The sequence below is a fragment of the Marmota flaviventris genome, chromosome 17 (genome assembly GCF_047511675.1).
Source record: "Marmota flaviventris isolate mMarFla1 chromosome 17, mMarFla1.hap1, whole genome shotgun sequence".
In the NCBI taxonomy this organism is placed as follows: domain Eukaryota; kingdom Metazoa; phylum Chordata; class Mammalia; order Rodentia; family Sciuridae; genus Marmota; species Marmota flaviventris.
In genome coordinates this window covers 71,291,337-71,310,906 of record NC_092514.1, presented here as the reverse complement: position 1 = coordinate 71,310,906, position 19,570 = coordinate 71,291,337, and the positions used below count along the sequence as shown (strand labels likewise).

The window sequence follows — 19,570 nt, the reverse complement described above, 5'->3', positions numbered from 1 at the left end:
TCAGTCATTGGTTGACAGGTGTTCGTTGAGCAGTTATTTTCTGCCCAGCATTGTTCTCAGTGAGCAAAGAGACAATAGGAGCTTGAGTTTTTAGCGGGGAGGACATCACAATGTTCAAAATAAGTAATACTGCCAGATGATTAGGCAGGTCGAGGGGAGGGCTGAGATCCGAGGGGGAACCTCGAAACTTTACACAGGGCTGTTAGGGAAGAGCTTAATAAGGAAGTGAGACCTGAACCAAACTTAAAGGAATACAGAGCACAAGGCACGTAGACCCAGAAGAGGAACATTCCAGGAAGAGCAAAGGTCCTGGGGTAGGCCAGGCTTTGGAGCGTCCACAGAGCAGCGGAGAGCCCTGTGAGCCCCCAGAGTGACTTGGGGAACATGACGAGAGATGAGTGCTGAGCAGGCCAGGCACCGAGGGCCCTCGGGGGCTTGGATTTTTACCCCGAGAGATGACAGCCCCGGAAGGCCTGGGCAGAGGAGAGACACTGGGATCGTGGACTTGGAGGGTCACTGTGGCTGCTGTGCTGAGAAAGGAAAGGACAGAAACTGGAGGAGGGACTGATCCAGCCAGGTGAGGCGACCCTGGGACTCACGCCAGGCAGAGCAGCCGTGAGGCACGGTGGCCTCGGGCTCCGCACTGAAGACAGAGCCAGAGGAACTGAGGGCCTAGGAGAGCCACCGGACACTCCAGGACCCAGGAGGAGGGGACCCAAGAGGAGGCCGGAGGGGACCCAGGGTCCAGCTCCACCTATGTCCAGGGCAAAACCTCTGCTGGACATCTGCAGGACCCTTCAGAGAGGCTGGGGACACAACGGACCTCCAGCTGGCTCTAAGCTGCAGATGTGGACTGTGGAGCCCTCCGCGGGGAGACGGTGCTAAGGCCCGGAGGTTAACAGACATAAAGGAGGTTCTAAGCCTGACCTGAGAAAGGTCAGTCCACAGGAAGGCCCTTCTGGAGGGAGGCACCCCACGGCCACCGCCTGGGGGAGAGGAGCAAGGTGCAACCCGGGAGGCAGTCACATCACACCGATCTCGTTCTGCAGGTCTCGGTTGCTTTATTTAAGATTCTAGAATCCGGCCAGACGATTCGGCTTAGTGGGATTGGCAGAGCACGGCCCACCAGCCTGTCCAGACACCACCTTCTGGAAGTTAACTCTTACGGGGCCAGGTGCGGAGACGCACGCCGTGATCCCAGCAGCTCATGAGGCTGAAGCAGGAGGATGGCAGGTCCCAGGCCACCCTGGGGGACTTAGTGAGGCCCTGCTTCAAACTAAGAAGTTTTAAAAATGGGTGGGGATGTAGCTCAGTGGTAAAGCGCCCCTGGGTTCAATCCCCAGCACCAAAATATAATATATATGCACACATATATCCCCAGTGCCAATTATATTTTTTCCAGGAAGAATCTGAACACTTATGGACTTTACCTTGTCATTATTCCTAAACCCACCCACCAGCCACGGTTGCCACAGCATTTGCGTTTTGCGTGGGGGAGTATTACCAACCTTGAGATGGCGAAGTGCACAGAGGATGTGCGTAGGTTGAATGCAACAGTACAGCACCCAAGAGAAGAGACCTGAGTACCCTCGGACTTCGGCCTCTGAAATCCCCAGGGACTCAGGACAGGGTCATCCAGGGCTGGGACAAGGTACCATAGCCCAGCCACCTCCCACCCGGGCCGTGCGCCTGCCTTAAAGCCCGGCTCTCCCCAGACAGCTGGTCTGCGCCCAGCGGGGGGATTTCACTCTGGCTGCAGCTCAGCCAGTTTCAGGTGCAGCAGGACAGGACAGGGACACTGCAAAGAGGAGTGGACAGAGGGGGCGACCTGCAGGATGGGAGGAAACACCTGCAGACGGTGCCCCTGATCGGGAGTTCGGAGCCAGAACACGGAGCTCACTCAACTCAGAGCAAGAAAACCGGTGACCCGATTTAAAAGTGGGGCGAAGGACCCCCGTCGACCGTTCTCAAGAGAGGACCCATTAATACCCAGCAGGTGTGGAAAGGTTCTCAACGTCGCCAACGACCAGGAAGTGCAGGGGGAAGCCAGGGCCCCATATCGGCTCCCACCTGTCGGGGAGGCCGTCATCCAGGAGTCACAGATAGCGGGGGACCTGGGGAACCCAAACCCTGTGCGCTGTCCGCGGGGTGCAGATGGCCTGGCCTCCGTGCCGAACAGCCTGGAGGTTCCCCGGGAAGTTAAAAATCAAGCTGCCATATTATCCAGCAGCCTCACTTCCGGGTATGTATCCAAATGAAGTGAAATCCATTGGGCTTTTTGTGGGGTTGGGACTGGGGATAAGAGCCCAAGGGCACTTTCCCGCTAGGCCACATCCCCAGCCCTTTTTATTTTTCTTTGGAGACAGAGTCTAAGTAAGTTGCTGAGGCTGGCCTAGAACTTGTGATCCTCCTGCCTCAGCCTCCCCAGTCCAAGATTACAGGTGCTACCAGGCCTGGCTGAAATCAAGATTTCCTTTTTTTTTTTTTTTGGTATTAAGGATTAAACCCAGAGCACTTTGTGACCGAGCTACTCCTGACTGCGCCCCTCGCAGAGGAAACAAACTGGGTTCAATCGGGCTGGCTGCAACATTAAGCTAAGAACAAGAGAACAAAACAAAAAAATCACACAACACAGAGTAGTTTTTTTAAATCCAGGGCAGGACGCTCTTTGACATTAATTAAGGGTCACGCTTCCTCGCTGGAAAGAGAGAGGACCTGAGTTTGGTTTATTTTATAACAGGGACATCAAAGGCAGGGATAAGGTTTCAAGGCGGAGTCTTGCTTCCTGATGTCTAGTGGTCAGCAGATTGATGACATCTTTTAGCAGGTCACACCCATCTCAGGTGCTGTGTGGGATCTTAGGCAGAGCTTGAGGGGGGCTCACCTGCATCACCCTGACCAGGAGTCCGCCATGCCAGACTACCCCTCATCTGGCTACTGTGCGCAACGGTCCCCACACACGGCCCATGGACGGCTGGAGACAAGCTACATCCCCAGCCCTTTTCTAATTTTTTAGAATTTTGAGACAGGCCCTCACTAAGTTGCCGAGGCTGGCCTGAACGTTAGATCCTCCTGCCTCAGCCTCCAGAGTTGCTGGGATCGGGGGTGCACCACTGCGCCCGTCTTGGAACCAGAATCTTGAAGAGATATTTGCCTCCCATATTCATTGCAGCCTGATCCATCACAGCCAAGATGTGGAACCAGCCTGAATGTTGACCCGTGGGTGAGTGGGTGGAGAAAGCGCAGCGTGGATGCAGACAGGCAGGGAATGTTACCCAACCTTCAGGAGGGAAAGCCTGCCGCTCGCACCTGCACCAACCCAGAAGACATTCTATTAAGTGAAATAAGCCAAACACAGAAAGACACATGCTACTTGAGCTCTCTTACACATGGAGTCTAAAGTAGTCAAACTCAGCGGCGAGGGAAAAATGAGATAGTCAAACTCATAGAAGCAGGGAAGGGTGATTGCCCGGCCAGGGAGAAACGGAGACTGGCCAGAGCCTAAGAAGTCCAGTTACACCGACAGATTCGTTCTGGGGGGGTCTCGTGTACAGCAGCATAGTGATGATAGCTTATAGAACCGCACAGTGGGAATTTGCTGAGGGTAGACCTTAAGTGTTCTCAGCACACACAGAAGAAAGGATGGGCCAGGAGCAGTGGTCACACCTGTAATCCCAGCAACTCAAATGACTCAGGCCAGCTCAGGAGGCTGAGGCAGGAGGATCGCCAGGTCAAGGCCAGCCTCAGCAACTTAGGGACTCCCTGTCTCAAAATAAAAAGGGCTCGAGGTGTCACTCAGTGGTTAGGTGCTCCTGGGTTCAATCCCCTGGATCAAGAGGGAAAAAGAGTAACTGTGACCTGATGGGTGTGTGGATGCGCTTGGTTGCAGGGGTCGGTGCGCGGAGCATGGCCTTAAATACAGACAATTTTTATTTGTCAATTACCTCAATAAATCTTAAGGAAAGCAAGGACAGGGCACTGAGCAGGTAGAGGACAGTGGTGGCACGTCACACGCTCCTGAGCCAGCCCTGTCTACGGGAGGCACATCCTCGCCTGCAGTGTTTCCCAGCACCAGCGACGTGCCAGGCATGACCCTGGGCGCCTGGGACACAGGGGAGCCAAAGGGGCCCCGGCGCCTGCCTCTGGAGCAGGCGTCCTGGCACTGCCACTCAGCCGCCGGCCCCCTGGGGACCTGGACCTGGCTCAGGCCCTTTGTGTACTTTGCGTAAGTCCTTCCTGCTGTTAATCATCGTCTACCGAAGCCAGCTGCGTTCAGTGCCCAGACAAGAAGGCTTGTCTGTGTGTATGCCACCCCTGGTTGGTCCTGCGCCCTGACCTCCCCTCTCCAAGGGCCTGGGGCCAGCCATGACCCTCCCGCCCGCCCCGCCCCACCCCGCCCTGCACCACGGCTGTCCTTTCTCCAAGCTGTTGTTGACAGGGCACAAACACATTCTGAGATGTGTGTGTGTGTGTGTGTGTGTGTGTGTGAGACCAGCAGTTGAACCCAGGGCCTCAGGCGTGCTAGGCAGGTGCTCTACCACTGAGCTACACTCCCAGTCCTCTTTCCTCTTTATGTTGAGACAGGATCTCACTAAGTTGCTGAGGCTGGCCTCAAAGTTGTGATCCTCCTGCCTCAGCCTCCTGAGTAGCTGGGATCACAGGTGCGCGTCACTGTGCCCAGCTTATTTCCCTCCTGATGCCTTTTTCTGACCTCACATTTTCTTCCAGTCATCCCCATTCTTTGGCTGGTCCCTTGGCAGCATAATTCTTCAAAAAGAATCTCCTGGAGGGGCTGGGGTTGTGGCTCAGCAGTTCAGCACTCGCCTAGCAGTGCAGGGTGCTGGGTTCAATCCTCAGCACCACATAAAAATAAAGGTCTTGTGTCCAACTACAACTGAAAAAAAAAAACAATTTTTCTAAAAAAAGGAAAAAAAAACTTAAATAATCTCCTGGAATTTCTTCTGCATCCAACTCTTCTCCTCTTGTGTTCTCTCTCTCTCTCTCTCTCTCTCTAACTGTGGATTGAACTCAGGGACACTTAATCACTAAGCCACATCCCCAGCCCTTTTTATTTTGAGATAGGGCCTTACTACGTTGCTGAGGCTGGCTTTGAACTTGCGATCCTCCTGCCCCAGCCTCCCAAGCTGCTGGGATCACAGGCGGGCACCACGGTGCCTGGCACATTCTCTCTTGAACCCCCTCTGAGTAGGTTCTCAATCCATCACCAAGGAAGCGTTCACCCCTGGTCACCGTGCTCAGATCTCGGGTCTCGTCCTGACTTGGCAGCTGCTGGACGGGCCGTCCCTCCCTCCTCCAGGGCGGCTGGCTTCTCTGGCTTCTCTGGCCAGAGGCTCCCGCTCACTCTCCTTTGCTGTTCCAACTCTCCTCCCAACGCTGAGTGCCCAGGCCCTCTATCTACGGGAGTCTGTCGATTCTCCTGGTGTGCATTTCCAAATCCCACCTACGGGCAGACCTTTCCCCTCAACGCAGGAGCCCTGCGTCCCCGTTGCTGTGAATGGACAAGGGAGGAATGAGTGGCTTTATGAATGACCACCTCAACTCCTGCCCATCCACCCATGTAAGAAGAGGCTCACCTTCATGGGCTTCCTCCAGACTGAGACCTGGAAAAGCCGGACATGGAAAGCGTGCGGAAACCCCTCCGGCCAGCAGGGGGCGCCAAATGATCTCGAATCCTCCAAGAGGTGCCCTTGGTTCAAAGTTCTAAACTAGTCGAAGAATCTGCCAGACTGGGTAACCAGGAGTATCGGCCCCTGCTGGAGGCGAGATCAGTGAAGCACCATGGGGCACCTGCTGCGCTCCTGGCCCGAAACCTGTAGACAGCTACCTTCCCAAGCTAGCCACGCCCCCCACGCCCGCCCCCCCCCCCCCCCCCCCCGAGGCACTGGGCCATACCTGTTCTCATGACCTTCACCTCCCATGACAACCGGGAGCTGTATACATGACAAAACTGCAGCTCAGAGAAGTCACCTGGCCAGGTCACTGCTAGTAAACAGCGTGCCCAGGCCACTGCCTTCTTAGCCGGCCTTCCTCTGTAGCAGGCTTTGCACACCAGTGTGGCCCGTGCTCCCTGGAGTCCTCGGTAACCTGCAGCAGGTCTGGGGGCCGGTGGCTGGGGCTCACCCTCTCCCAGCCACTCCCAGGTGGGGTGCTGCTGCCCGTGCACCCCCTTCAGCCGGGGTGGGGGGCTCTGTTGGCGCTCACCTCTCGGCCCAGCTTCCTGCCTGACAGCTGGCAGATTCCTCCAGGATCTGTAATCAGAGGCTGATGTCCAGTGGGAGGCCCTACAGGGACTGCGGAAGGAGCCGCCAGGGACTGCACCCCGTGGTGTTGACAGTCCCACTGTCAACTGGGGCCCTTGGCTGGGAGAAGCCAGGCCCTGGCGAGGTTTCTACAGCATCTAGAAACTCCTGTTTCCTGGACGCCTCACACAGCAAATGTGTCTCTAAGGCCCCGGTGGGCCAGGGCCAGGAGGGGAGCCCTGTGTCTCTGTCCCCCTCACTCCCACAGCCCTCTGTGCCCACAGATATATTTCTGGGAAGCCCAGCGGCAGAACCTAACGGAGCGCGTGAAGACGCTTTTCCTGGCTGAGAATGGCGTGAAGCTCAAGAACCTGACCGGCTACACTGCCTACATGGTCAGCGTGGCGGCCTTCAACGCCGCAGGAGACGGGCCTCGGAGCACCCCCGCCTGGGGCCAAACCCAGCAAGCAGGTGGGGACAGACCCCAGGGAGAGGCTGGTCTGCCTCAGAGGGGCGGCTGCCTGATCCGCTGAGGATCTGGGCTGGGCACTCAGGACCCCAAGACATCCTCAGGGTGCGAGAACCCAGCCCCAAAGAGGGGCCCAGACAAGAGAGCTCCGAAAAGAGAAGCTGTCCCCATAAGCTGTGAGAAAGCCCCCACGTCTCACCAGCACTCACCCCGGCCCCAGATTCCTACTACCCCCTGCCTGGCTCTCCCCTCCTCCCTTCATCCCCCTGCCTCTGTTCATCCGGCCAATATCTGAGCGTCCTCTATGAGCCCACACTGCTTGATGCCAGGGACAACTGGTCCAACAAGTCCCCACCCTGGTGAGGGGCGGGAATCTAAGCAAATAGATTAGTTAGCCACAGTGGGTGACTTGGCCTCAGGAAGGTGGGGACATCCGAGCTGAGGCTTGGCTGAGAAGAGGCCAGCTGTGGGAAGTTCAGGAGCAGGTGGACCTGAGGGGGAGGTTCCCAACAGCAGGTGCAAAGGCCCAGCGGCTGGAGGACAGTGCAGGGACACAGAGAAAGCCCAGTGCCCACAAGAAAATGGGGTGAAGGTGAGGCCTCTGAGGGCCTGGGGGATAGGGGTGAATTCTAAGGGGCACGGAAGCCCTTGGAGGGGTTAAGCAGTTGAGCAATGAGATCTGGTTAATATTTTGAAAATCATTGCTCTTAATGCCGGACAGAGGACAGACTGTGAGGAGAGAGACTGGAGGCAGGGAGGCCAGATGGGAGGCTGGACAGGAGGGTAGATCAGGAAGGGATTCTGTGGCCAGCAAATGTGGAGCCAGCCATGTAGGGCCCAAAGCCTCTTCCTGGGCAGAACCACCCTGGATCCTCCTTCCAGTACCCATGATGGGCAATACCCGGGAAAGGTCTCCCCATAAAACACATCTGTTACCCAAGGTCCTCCAGCTGGTCATGGGGGAGCAGAGGCTGGAGCCCGGGATTCCTGGGAGAACCAAGAGTTCTCACTGCATCTTTACTGAACACTAGGAACCTTTCCTGGCCAATGTTTCCTAAAAAACATACTGTATGACAACTATTTGCGTAGCCTGTCCATTGTGTCGGATGTTGTAAGGAACCTAGAGAGGATCTGGGGCATGGGAAGAGGGGCATAGTTTCTACACAAATGCTGTGCCATTTTATTTGAGGATCCTGGGCTTTTTAAATCCATGGGGCTCCTAGCACCTGTCCCCGTGGTTACGGAGGACCACTGCAGGCTTCTGCCCCGGCCTCCCCACAGCCCCTTCCACCCCAGCGCTCTCCTTGCAGCGGATCATGTTTGTTCTTAAATAGCTGCAGGGAGCAGGCGCCCCAGGCTGAGGCTGGGCTATGAGCATCCGAATGTGCAGGTCTCTCGTCTATCTGTCTGTCTGTCTGCCCGTCCCAGCCACTCTCGGCCAGCGTGTTGGGGCCGGATGTGAGGCTCTAGGAGTCTGGAAGCTCCCGTGGCTGCGGCGGCAGGACAGAACGTTCTGTCCCACGTCTCTACCCCGGGGAGGCAGGAAGGGCCCTGAGCTCACCTCCCTCCTTCAAAGGACGGAGCTGCCCACGCTGCCTCCCGAGCTGGCGCTTCTGGAGCCGGAAGCCCGTCCAGATTAGCTCCAGCCCTGCGGGGAGGCAGCGCCGGACAATAATAGCCTGTCCATCCGGGACACGTGGAGGGGGATGCTTCCTGCCTTCCTCTCGGTCCCCCTCTGAGGCCCCCCACCCATGTTTCAGGACAGCGGCTGAGAAACATCCCTGCCCCTCCGGAGCCTTTGACCGTCCTTGGCTCTGGCTCCTCCTGACAGCATGGTGTCTCTGGGATGAGCTGGGGCAAGGGGAAGGCCATTCTGCCGGCTACGTCCCGGCCTCTCCTTGATTAGTGTCCTCCTTGTGGTCTGAGGCCCGCACACCCCACCTCCTCACTCACCAGGAAAGTCGAAAGCTGCACCCCTCAAAGCCAGGAAGTAGCCTTGCCCCACGGTGACCCTGGACGTGCGATGGCTGGCCCCGGGCTGCTAGCCAGGCTCACAGCCGCTCCTCAGGGACAAGTCCAAATTCTCCAACCTGAGAGGGAAATGCAGCTCCCTTTTCTTCCTGTTCCAGGGTCTTCAATCTGGGAAATTCGAGTGCTAACATGGAGGGAGGCGGGGAAGGGGCCCAGTGGCCTCTGGTGACCCCTCCTGCAGCCTTGCTCTAAGCCGGGCATTCTTGTTCTTCCCGGGCCCGGGCCCAAGCACTCCCGCTAGTTTCTTGGAGCCAAACCCAACACTTTGAACGTCCGTCCGCAGAAGGAGAAAACAAAGCCCTGTGCTGTCTCCCCAGCCCCCAGCGCGCCCAGCTCAGTCAAGTTCAGCGAGCTGACCACGACCTCAGTGAACGTGTCCTGGGAAGCCCCGCAGCTCCCCAACGGTGTCCTGGAGGGCTACAGGGTGGTCTACGAGCCCTGCACCCCCGTGGACGGTGAGTGGACCTGCCCCACACAGCCCCTGTCCTCCGCGGTCCCTGCCACAGTCGCTGTGCACTGGTTAGAAGCAGTGAGAGTCTTCCCCCCCTTACAGGAACAGGGAAACTGAGGCCCAGACCAGGAAGAGGTGTTCCCAAGGCTGAATACCAGCAAGTTGAGGGGTCGAGGGCAGCTTCTATACCCCCCAACTTCTAGACAGAGAATCCTAAAATGCATTCTTCCCCTCAGTCAACCAAAAGCAGAGCAGCCAGGGAAACCTGGTCTCCAAGGTGGACAGGTCTGTATAGGGACCATGAAGAAGGGGACCGCTGGCAGTCCTGTCCTACCCCAGCACCTCCCGAACCCCAGAGTTCTCAGCCCTCCTCCAGGGCCGTCCTTCTTTGCCCTTTGGAGGGTCAGTAACCCCTTTGAGAATCTGCTCAAAGCCTCGGAGCCTCTCCCCAGGAAGATGCACAAGTTGGGGGTCACTGCACCCCTAATGCCATCTGCCAGCTGCAGATCAAGAGACCTGCCCCACAGATGCCCCTCACACCTGAGCCCCGCTCATCAAAGCTGCCCTCAGACCCTCCTGCCCTCCCTCTAGGCCCCTCTTCCAGGCCCCAGGCAGGGCTCTTTGGACCCTGAAGGGGACATCAGACACTTGCCTGCTTTCCTCCCCCCAAGGCTGCCCAGACACGGGGTGTGAGCGAGCTCGGCTGAGCAGGGTGCCCAGAAACAGCTGTTCCCCATCTTCTGGGGACCGGGGTCTTAGAGGCAGGGAGGAGGCTGGGTGGCTTGAGGCCTGGGACTTGCTGGTTCTAGCGAGCTGTTGGGCAGTGGCTGGCCTGCCATGGGTGCTCTGGTGGCAGGAGGTGACCACTTCTGTGGTCATCCCTCTTGCTCTCATGCCTCCCAACAATGGAGCCTGGTAAGCACAAGGGGCGGAGCCTGGGAACACTCTGCTGCCAGCAGTTCTGGGTCAGTGGAGGGAACAATGACCCTCAGTCTCCCCGGCCACCACCTGGGTGCCAGGAGCTTGTCCCGCAGAGTGGACCTGTGCGTTATGATACCAAGGGGGAGTGGGGCCTGAGGAGGAGACCTGGGGACAGGTCCCAGGACGGAGGTCACAGAGACAAGATGCAGGGGCTCAGTACAAACTTCCGGCTGAGCTGTATCTGCTTACGTTTTCCCGCCCTCCCCGTCACATCCCAGCTCACCATGAGGCTGGACGAAGCCCTGTCCGGCCAGCACCATGTCTGCCCAGGTCCTGCTCCAGCCCCGGTGTGGGCCAGCAGCAAACCAGCCTCCCAGGACTCCAGCAGCCCCCTCCCCTGCAGGGAAAACCAAGGCCCAGCAGGCAAGGGGTGTGTCCAGCAGTGTCAGGGAACAGGTGCCCCGTGTCCTGGTCCTGACTCCCGCTGTCCCACCCTCTCACTGTTCCCTCCTCAATGAATCGACCAGGCACCCCCCCCCGCCGTGTGCTGGGCGCTCTGTTCTTATGTTTAGGGTGCTCCCTGTTTAGGGCTCTTAATCCCCTGGATCAATAGAAGAACCAGCTGGAGCCAGGCTGGGAGACATGCCCAAAGACACCCAGGGCCAGCGCTGGGGTCTGAGCCCAGGACTGCAAAACCTGTCCCTGCATGGTGACCAGCAGGGACCTTGGAATGGGAAAGGAACTTGGCCCTCAGGGAGGCTGGCAGTGAAGGGGCTGGACTCAGAGCACACACCCCCACCTGAAAGCAGCCCCCAGCCTGCCCTCTGGTTGCCGTGACCTGGGGTGCCGGGACAGCCTCATTTCTGTCCTAAAAAGGGGCAGGTGATGGAGGCCCTGGGGGATCTCAGCTCCCTTTGGAGGACAGAGGAGACTAGAGGTGGGACTGGGGGTAGGGCCAGGGTGGGGTCTGGAGCCGGTCACCGGTGTCCCCTCCAGCTCATGGAAAGACAGAAGGCTTTCCTGACAGTGCCTAGAATTCAAGTTCCACACGACGTTATATAGGAGATAAAAGTGGGGTGACGTCAGTGTGGGGTACCGTTGTAAGTGCAACAGGATGGTGAGTGCTCTTCCCACCGGGTGCTACCGGACCCTGTTCAGGTCACAGATGTTCTCAAGGTTTGACCACTACGCGCTCTCTCCAAGAACAGTTAGAGGACTGTGCTCTGGGAAACTGAGTGGCCATGGGGCTGGTGACATTTCAGCCTGATTTCCAGGGGTGCAGGCTTAGCCTGTGTCTGGGGGCTCAGGCTGCTGCCCCTGCCCCACAGCTCCGAGTGGCCCCTGTGGCCTCGCTCCTACGAGCTCTTCAACCCCTGCTCACCGTGCCTCCCCAGGGGTCAGCAAGATCGTGACAGTGGACGTGAAGGGGAGCAGCCCTCTGTGGCTGAAGGTGAAGGACCTGGCCGAGGGCATGACCTACAGGTTCCGCATCAGAGCCAAGACCTTCACCTACGGGCCGGAGATTGAAGCCAACGTCACCACAGGCCCAGGAGAAGGTAGGGGAGCAATAAGCACTTCAGCACCCCAAATCAGAGGGGGCCCCCAGGTGTCAAGAGCTGTGCTAGACCCTGCAGACAGAGTGGGAGCGCAGAGCTGGCTCTTCCCCCACCCATCCCCTCCCTTCCTCCAGCCTCCTGGGCTCTGTACTTGGTTAATGGCATCTGAGTCCTTGGGATCCTTAAGTCACAAACCCAGACCCTCCTCTCAGGGCTCAGTCCTGTCCACGTGCCCCTTTCTGTCCCTCCCAGCCTCCATCACCTCCCTCCAGGAAGGACGCAGGTCAGTAGGTCCCCTGCCTCTGGCCTGGCCCAACCCCAGAACCACCAATGCCCTCAGAGTGGGTACAGAAGAGTCCCCTCAGCTCCTGTTACAGTGTGCATTCCAGGGTGCGGGCTCAGAGATGTTGATTCCCTGGGACGGAGGGGGCGCCCAGCAATCTGCACCAATCACAGGAATACCTGGAGGGTGTGACCACTTTGGCACCTCTGGGAATTTTGGTGGAGCAGGCAACCTCTGAAGAGCCAAGCCCCTCACCCTCCGCCCAGCCACCTTTACACCACAAAATGCCATTTTGTATTTATGCATGTCTGAACTCTCTGCTTTTGAAGCCCTCCCTGATCACCTCCCTTAACCATCCCCCTTCTCTGGCGTCCTCCCCCAGTTGTGTGTGGCGCCTGGTTTAGGCTCCAGAGTCCTGGCCCAGCCCATCCTGAACACAAGAGCCACCTCTCGGCCATGTTGCCCACCCCCTCCTTAACTCAGAAAGTCCACAGCCTATCCCAGACGTCCCCTGCCCTCCCTCCGCCCTCCCCACCCACACAACGGAGACCTCTCCCCAGGAGGCCTGGGCTCTAGGGGGGGTCTCCTGTCCTTGCACGTGCAGCGGATTTGTCTCCCGGTGGTGGCCCCAGCTGGCCACTCCTCCCTTTTCCTTTCTGGTCACTTTCTGTTCCCGGGAATGGTTCTGCCGAGGAGCAGACCTGTCTGTGGGCACCCTGAAGAGAAAGGCCGCAGGGCACTGGAGACAGCGGCCAGCTCCACCCTGCACCTGACCCCAGCCCCACCCTAGACGCATGCACCTAAGTCTTCCCAGGAACCACAAGCAGGAAGGGCCCTGGCCAGCAAAGGGAGGGCTACTCAGTGGCTGGGGACAGGAGAGGGTCACCCGGAGGGTGGCTATTCTATGGAAGGTGGCAGATGCAGGCAGGAGGCTGGAGAGACACCCAGAAAGAAAGAACATGGCCGCCCAGCCCTTACGGGTGGGAGGAGCCTGCGGGGAGCCCTGGGCAGTGCCCCAGCCCCTCCCTCAGCCCTGAGCACTGTCCTGTCCCAGGGTCACCCCCACCCTCCACACCTGAAAGATCCAGCTCTACTGTCCCCTGGACTGCAGGCAGGATGCTCCTCAGGGCAGGGAGGGAGGAAGGAGATAAAGTCCTCCAAGGCCACAGTGCAGGACAGATGCAGAGGCCCAGCAGTGAGCTGCCCAGCCGTGTGACCAGTCCCTGGCCTCCTGTCCAGGCCGACATGCTCTGCTGGCCTGGAGGAGCTTCAGTGCAGTGCTGGGCTCTCTGCCATTTTCACCAGGCAGCCCCCAGCCGCCTGTACTCCAGCACCTTCCTGGGTCCCAAAAGCACCCAGGAAGCACCTACTACGTGCCGGGCTCTGGAGAGGCCAAGCTCATGTCTGGGGGAAGCAGGCTTGGTGGATGACAGCAGGAGGGACGGGGGCTTGGAGACAGCAGCAACCCAGAGGACAGGTACCCCACTTGCCCTGGCAGGTGCTCCCCAAGAAAGGAAGGGGCGCGGGGCCCTCTGTACACAGATGCCTGACACTCCTCCGTCTACAGAAGCAACCTCCTGTCTCCTGCTCTGGTTTCCTGGCTGGCGATGTCCCAGGCTGCTCCCTGGACACACCTACAGGCCAGAAGAGCGGCAGGGAGCTCAGTTCTTCCTCCTTCCGCCTGCCCAGGCTCCTGGGGCCTCCTCTCTCCTCACCTGGCCTAGCAGCAAGTGCAGTTGGGGGCAGGGAAAGTTCAAGCAGGAGGTAGGGCGATGTCACCATCACCTGCCAGGAAAGGAGAGTGGGAGCACTTCAGCCCCCTCCCAGCCAGCACTCCCATCTGCTCTCACGGCGGCCACCTCTGCCGCCCCCAGGACACATCCCGTCAGGCCTTAGCCTCCCGGAGGCCCTTCTAGATGGACACACTGAGGCACACTGGAGGGACATGAAAAGTGATCGAAGTCACCCATCCGATCATTTCTGGGCTGGGACCAAACCCCTTTGACTCTTTCCTGCTTATCTCATGCCCTCTGCTGCCCTGGGATTGGAAGTGGGGTGCAGGGGTGACCAGCAGGGTGCACCCTGGCGGGCCTGAAGGAAGCACGCTCCTCGGGCCTCAGCATCGCGGCTCTGGCCGGGGTGGGCTGGCCACCCGGCTCCTGCTCCTCCAGCCCAGGTTGAGGGGCTGGACGGCTGCTGGGTTCTGTAACCCCTCGCCCACTGTGTGGTTTGCAGGTGCCCCAGGACCTCCAGGAGTGCCCATCCTCGTGCGGTACAGCTCTGCCATCGCCATCCACTGGTCCAGCGGAGACCCTGGCAAAGGGCCCATCACCCGCTATGTCATAGAGGCCAGGCCTTCAGGTGGGCGCACACTGGGATGGGCCCTGCCTGGCTGGGCTGCCTCTCCCCCTGGGCCGAGTCTCCACAGCTCTCTTCCTGCCCCTTCCTGAGCCCCCACATCATGCTATTGCGGATGGGGGGCTGCTGGGGCCCTGTTGGGGAGGGAGAAACAGGGGCCTGGGGCTCCTCTGAGCTGGACTCTTGTTTGGGTGAGAAGCCACCAGAGAAGGACCCTTAGTTCTAGGCGAGGTCTGATCTGGGTTGAGGATGATCACAGAAACCAGAAGAATGTGGCGCACGGTGGTTAAATCCCACATCCTCCCGAGCGCCTGGCGGACGCTGCTTGGCCAAGGAGGGCCCGCTGCCTGTCAGCTCGTCTCTGCATCCCGGCCCTGGCAGTTCGTGCCCTTGCACCGGCCTCTCCTGTCAAGCCTGAAATCCAATCACAAGAAGTTCCAAAGCCATCAGGGGATGAGCAGCTGATAAGTCACTCGGGGCGACTGCTCTCTGTCCCCTCCTGTTTCCCTGCTTCCTGGGCTCCCCTTACAGGACCCCTGTTCCTGGGTCGTCAGGTTTCCAGGTTAATCAGAGGCACCACGGGCAGCCGAGCGCGGCAGGCTTGTTTTGGGGTGTCATGCGGATCTGTGGCTGTGAGATTGAATCCGGGAAAGGAAAGACTTTGTTGCTCTAACCCGATAGCAAATAATAATCATAATGAGAAGTCCTCAAGCGGATCAATAGCTAAAGCTTCCCATGCGGAATATCGAATCATTCCAGAGACAAATCAGTACCACCTCTGCAGAGTCGAGGGCTAGTCATCCCCAAAAGCAGAGTTAATAACTCTAGGGGTTCCCAAGGCCGCTGCCACCAGCCATTGTCTTAATATTCTGCTAATAATCACAGTTGCAATAGCTAATCCATCTAGCAGCTCAGATGCGCCAAATTGCCTGAGATTCACATGGTGCTGGCTCAGTCCCCGCTCCAGATGGTCCCTCCCTGCCCCTCTAGTGCAGGCAGCTGAGTTGGCCAGGAGACCACTGTGTGCTTCTCCCAACTGGGGCCTGCGCCTGTTTATCCCACCACGTTGGCCGACCTGGTTGCCAGCTATGGAATTTTGGCCCTGGACTCCAGCCTGTTGATTTTCCAGTGTCCCTAGGGAGGCCCAGCACGGGCCTTGGAGTTCTAAGTTTGGGTGCCATGACATCAGCTCGTCTCTGCCCTCCCAGCCCTGGCAGTTGGTGCCGTTGTACCGGCACAGGTGGAATCGAGGACTGAGCAGAAAAGGAAGGACCAAGACAAGACTTAATAAAAGGCCAGGGCCAAGCAGCCCCAGAGAGCCCCGCGGCAGCCCTCTTCCACCCACGGGGAAGAGGGGCAGGAGCCAGGGCTGGGGAAGTGTCTTGGCCGTCCCCTGAGGCTGTTGGCAAGAAGCCTCCTGTTCCAGGATAGGCAGCGCCTGTCCTCCCAGCCTGCTGCCCACCTCTCATGCTCCCTCTCTGCTCCCAAGCTCCTTATCTTCAGGACAAAATAGCTCTCGTGGTACCTCGTCCCTGCCTGGCTTGTGCTTTGTGTTATACAGAAGAAGCAGAACATCCCACTTTCTACAGGCTGGGGAGGTACCTGGCATGGCCGGGAGGGATTCACTCTGGCCACTTAAAGACCCGTGGACCTGGCCCTGCAGACCAGCCAGCTCCCAGGGCTGAAGGCCAGGGCCACCGTGACACGTTCCAGAAGCTTCTGGCCTGGCCCTGCTGCCCCGGCCCCACCCTTTGTCTCTGTCTGCGGTAGAATAAGGGGAGAGAGACAGCAGGCAGGAGACCTCAGCTTCTAGAAGGCAGCAGCAGGGTCCCCCACAAGCCTGCGGGCAGTGAATTAGCCCTTGATTGCTCCAGGCACTGTCCTGGGCACCAGAGGAAGTTCAATGCCAGGAGCCGGACCACCCCAGGCGGAAACTCCAGCTCTGCCCCTGTGGCAGAGTGACCTGGGGAAGATGACTTAAGCTCTCTGAGCCTTGGTTTTCTCATCTGAAAAAGGGGATAGCAGTTCCTTCCTCTCACCGTTGCCCTTGCGTGGAGAGGAAAGCAGGGAGTTAGGGTGTCCTTGCCATTATCCTCACAATAGCTTCTGCAAGGTGAGCAAGAGAACCCAGTCACCTGCCCCAAATTCTGGCCTTTCAAGGCAGGAAGCACCAAAACTGGGCACAGGCCAGGGGAGAAAGACTTGGTTCATTTATTCAGCAAACACTTAGAAGGCATCTGTGCTGGGGGCTCAGTCTGCACCGAGACCAACAAGGCCAGAGCCTTGCCCTGGAGGAATTTTGCAGCCAAACAAGAAAGAGATTGAACAAAAGATAGGATGTGTACAAGCAGAGACTCAGGAACATCAGAGGCTGTTGTTCCATGAGGCTGAGGCTCAGGACGCTGGGCCTTGGGTGAGGAGAAGCCGTGAAGATTGGCAGGGCCCCTGTCACCTTCCCCAAGTCAGCAAGGTCCACACTGGATGGGAACAGGCTGCCCTTAGCTGGTCCTGCCACATACTTGGTCCAAAAGTCAGAAACAGCGATAGGACCCCGGGCAACTCTGCTGGCGCTCTGGACTGAGACGCTGGTTCTGTTAGAAACGTTGACCCCTCCAGGCCAGGGACGTGATGCTGAGCAGGGAGCCGGCTTCAGCCTAGGGGCAGCTCTTTCCGGAAGGAGTTCAGGAGCCTGTCGAGAGGGGCTGTGGGGGTGAAGCCGGAGGTGCTGCTCCCGGAGAGCAGCCTGGAGGGCCCACTGGTGACTGGGTGAACACCTGTATCCAGCCACTGGGGGAGGACATGTGAGCTCAGTCCCCCAAGGTGTTTCTAAGACCTCTGGCCCCTTGTCCCCATGAAGAAGGGGTCAGACGAGGGCCCCAGGGGCCTTACTCCAAGGAGACATTTCCAATTATCTCTCCTCTAACCTCAGCAGGAAAGTGCCTCCCTCCAGAGGCCAGGCTGGTCCCTGTACCCCACGCAGAGCATCTGGCCAGGGCCCCTTCTGGCCTCCCTGCCACCATGATGGATGCCACAGGGCCCTGGCAAAGCTCGCCTCATGGGGCAAACAGACAGGGGCCAAGAGACATCGTCCCTCTTTCTTCTCTGATCTCTGCTCCTAAGAAAAGTGGAAGTGAGCCAGTCTTGGTGGTGCACCCCTATATTCAGGGAGCTGAGGCAGGAGGATCGCAAATTTGAGGCCAGCCTTAGCGATTTAACGAGGCCCTCAGCAACTAAGTGAGAACCTGTCTCAAAAGTTTAAAAGAGCTGGGCGTGTGGCTCAGTGGTTAAGCACCCCTGGGCTCAATCCCTGGTAAGAAAAAAAAAAAAAAAAAAACAAGAGAAAAGGTAGCCCAGAATGATCCCGGCCACTCCAGGCCACTTGACCAAACCCTCTCAAGAAACCTGAAACGTCCTTGCAGGGTTACTGAAAAAGAAAAACGGGTGTAGGGGTGGGTCCTCTTACTTCCACCTGCTGCCACTCCATGTTTAAAGTAAGAAAGGGGATCAGGAAAGGTAGGGGCCCGGTGGGTGAAGTAGAATATTCCCATATGACAAGATCTTAGACAGCCTCTTACATCAGAGTTACCAGCCATTTTAGTAACTCAGAAAACACAAGAGGTGGAGCTCATTCTATGCAAGGGTAAAGAGGTTGAATCTATTTCTCCAGGTGTGGTACAGGTTGGATCTCCCTTCTCCGAAATTCCTCGACCTGAGTGGTTTAGACTTGGGATTTTTTTTTTTCAGATTTTGGGATATTTGTTTATATATAATAAGATATCTTGGGGCTAGGACCCAAATCTAAATACAAAATTCATTTCTGTTTCCTATACATCTTATGCACATTGCCTGAAGATAATTTCACACAATAGTTTAATAATTTTGCTCATGAAATAAATTTTTGTGGTGAAGAATTTTCCACTTGTGGTCTGTCTCCTAGTGCTCAAAACATTTTGGGTTTTGGAGCATTGCAGATTTTAGATTTTCAGATTAAGGATATTCAACCTGGATTGGGTTGGTTGATGCTGTATTTTCTGCTTTGTGCATATTTTATTAATGTTTCACAGATGTCTTAATAACAAAGAATAAAAGACACACTCCAAACTGTGTCATTAAAAAGCACCCACTGGGGACCCCTCAGCACCAAGCACTGAACCCTCAGCATTGAGCCAGTGGCCACCCAATGCCTTGGGGAGTGGCGGGATGGGTTTGGGCAGGACTCGAGGCTCCTCTCACCTGTGGCACCCCCTCTCTGTGCTCTTGCAGATGAGGGGCTCTGGGACATCCTCATCAAAGACATCCCCAAGGAGGTGAGCTCCTACACCTTCAGCATGGACATCCTGAGGCCGGGCGTGAGCTATGACTTCCGGGTCATCGCAGTCAACGACTACGGCTTCGGCACCCCTAGCAGCCCTTCCCAGTCTGTGCCAGGTACCGGCTTGTGGGACAGGGAGCAGGGGAGCCCCATGGAAGAGCCTTGATGGCAGTGACTGGGCAGTGGGGGAAGAGGAGAGACCCCACACCAGGGCACAAGAAACATTGGGGTGGCCACAAAATGATATGTCCCATCAGTTCCCCAAAGCTGCAATCTCTGGGGGAAGCTGAGGGCCTTGGAGCTCTGGGATCCCCTTCCTGGGACTTCAGAGGCCCTGGATAGGGCAAAACAGTGGACCCCAGATGAGAACTTCCTGGAGCTCACCACCCAGGAGGTTTGAGGGTGCCAGGCCATAAACTGTTTCCACGGAAACTGCTTCCTGGAATAGACGGGGCCAGCATCCTGTAGAACAGCAGCTAACCCAGGGGCCTCGAGGACCTGACTCAGCAGCGTCTAGGTGAGCTCAGATAGGCAGACGCCCCCACTCCTTGTTCTTCCCAGCCGGCATATCTCAGAGCTCACACAGGACCACGTCTACACCCAGGATCCAGATCGGATCACTAACTTTACTTGGAGTTGTACAGCCCCTTTCTCCAAGGCACAAAGGCAGCTCAAAATTCCTACACACAGGATGAGCTCAGAAACACAGCCTCCCCCCTACCCCCATGCACCTGCTCCTTCGCCCAGGTTGCTAGAACCGAGTCAAGGGCTAGAAATGCTCTGACTGGGGCAGAAGAGCAACCCCTCACCAGCAGCAACCCAGATTCCTCTTGGCTGGGTGCACGAAGCACAGTACTTGAAAGAAGGGAGCCGGACCAGGAAGAGCATCCTCAGGCTCCATGGTCCAGCCTCCCAAGTCCCTGCTTTCT

General features: G+C 57.6%; 1 protein-coding gene across 1 annotated transcript in view; it reads left to right on the top strand.

The window, feature by feature from the left end:
• Positions 1-19,570, top strand: part of Sdk2 (sidekick cell adhesion molecule 2) — a 137,308-nt gene that overhangs the window by 105,528 nt on the left and 12,210 nt on the right. The window contains exons 38-42 of the mRNA XM_071603864.1: positions 6,545-6,731; positions 9,078-9,215; positions 11,527-11,688; positions 14,207-14,332; positions 18,593-18,757. Of these exons, the coding sequence (XP_071459965.1) occupies positions 6,545-6,731; positions 9,078-9,215; positions 11,527-11,688; positions 14,207-14,332; positions 18,593-18,757 (778 nt within the window). The remainder of the gene's footprint in view (positions 1-6,544; positions 6,732-9,077; positions 9,216-11,526; positions 11,689-14,206; positions 14,333-18,592; positions 18,758-19,570) is intronic.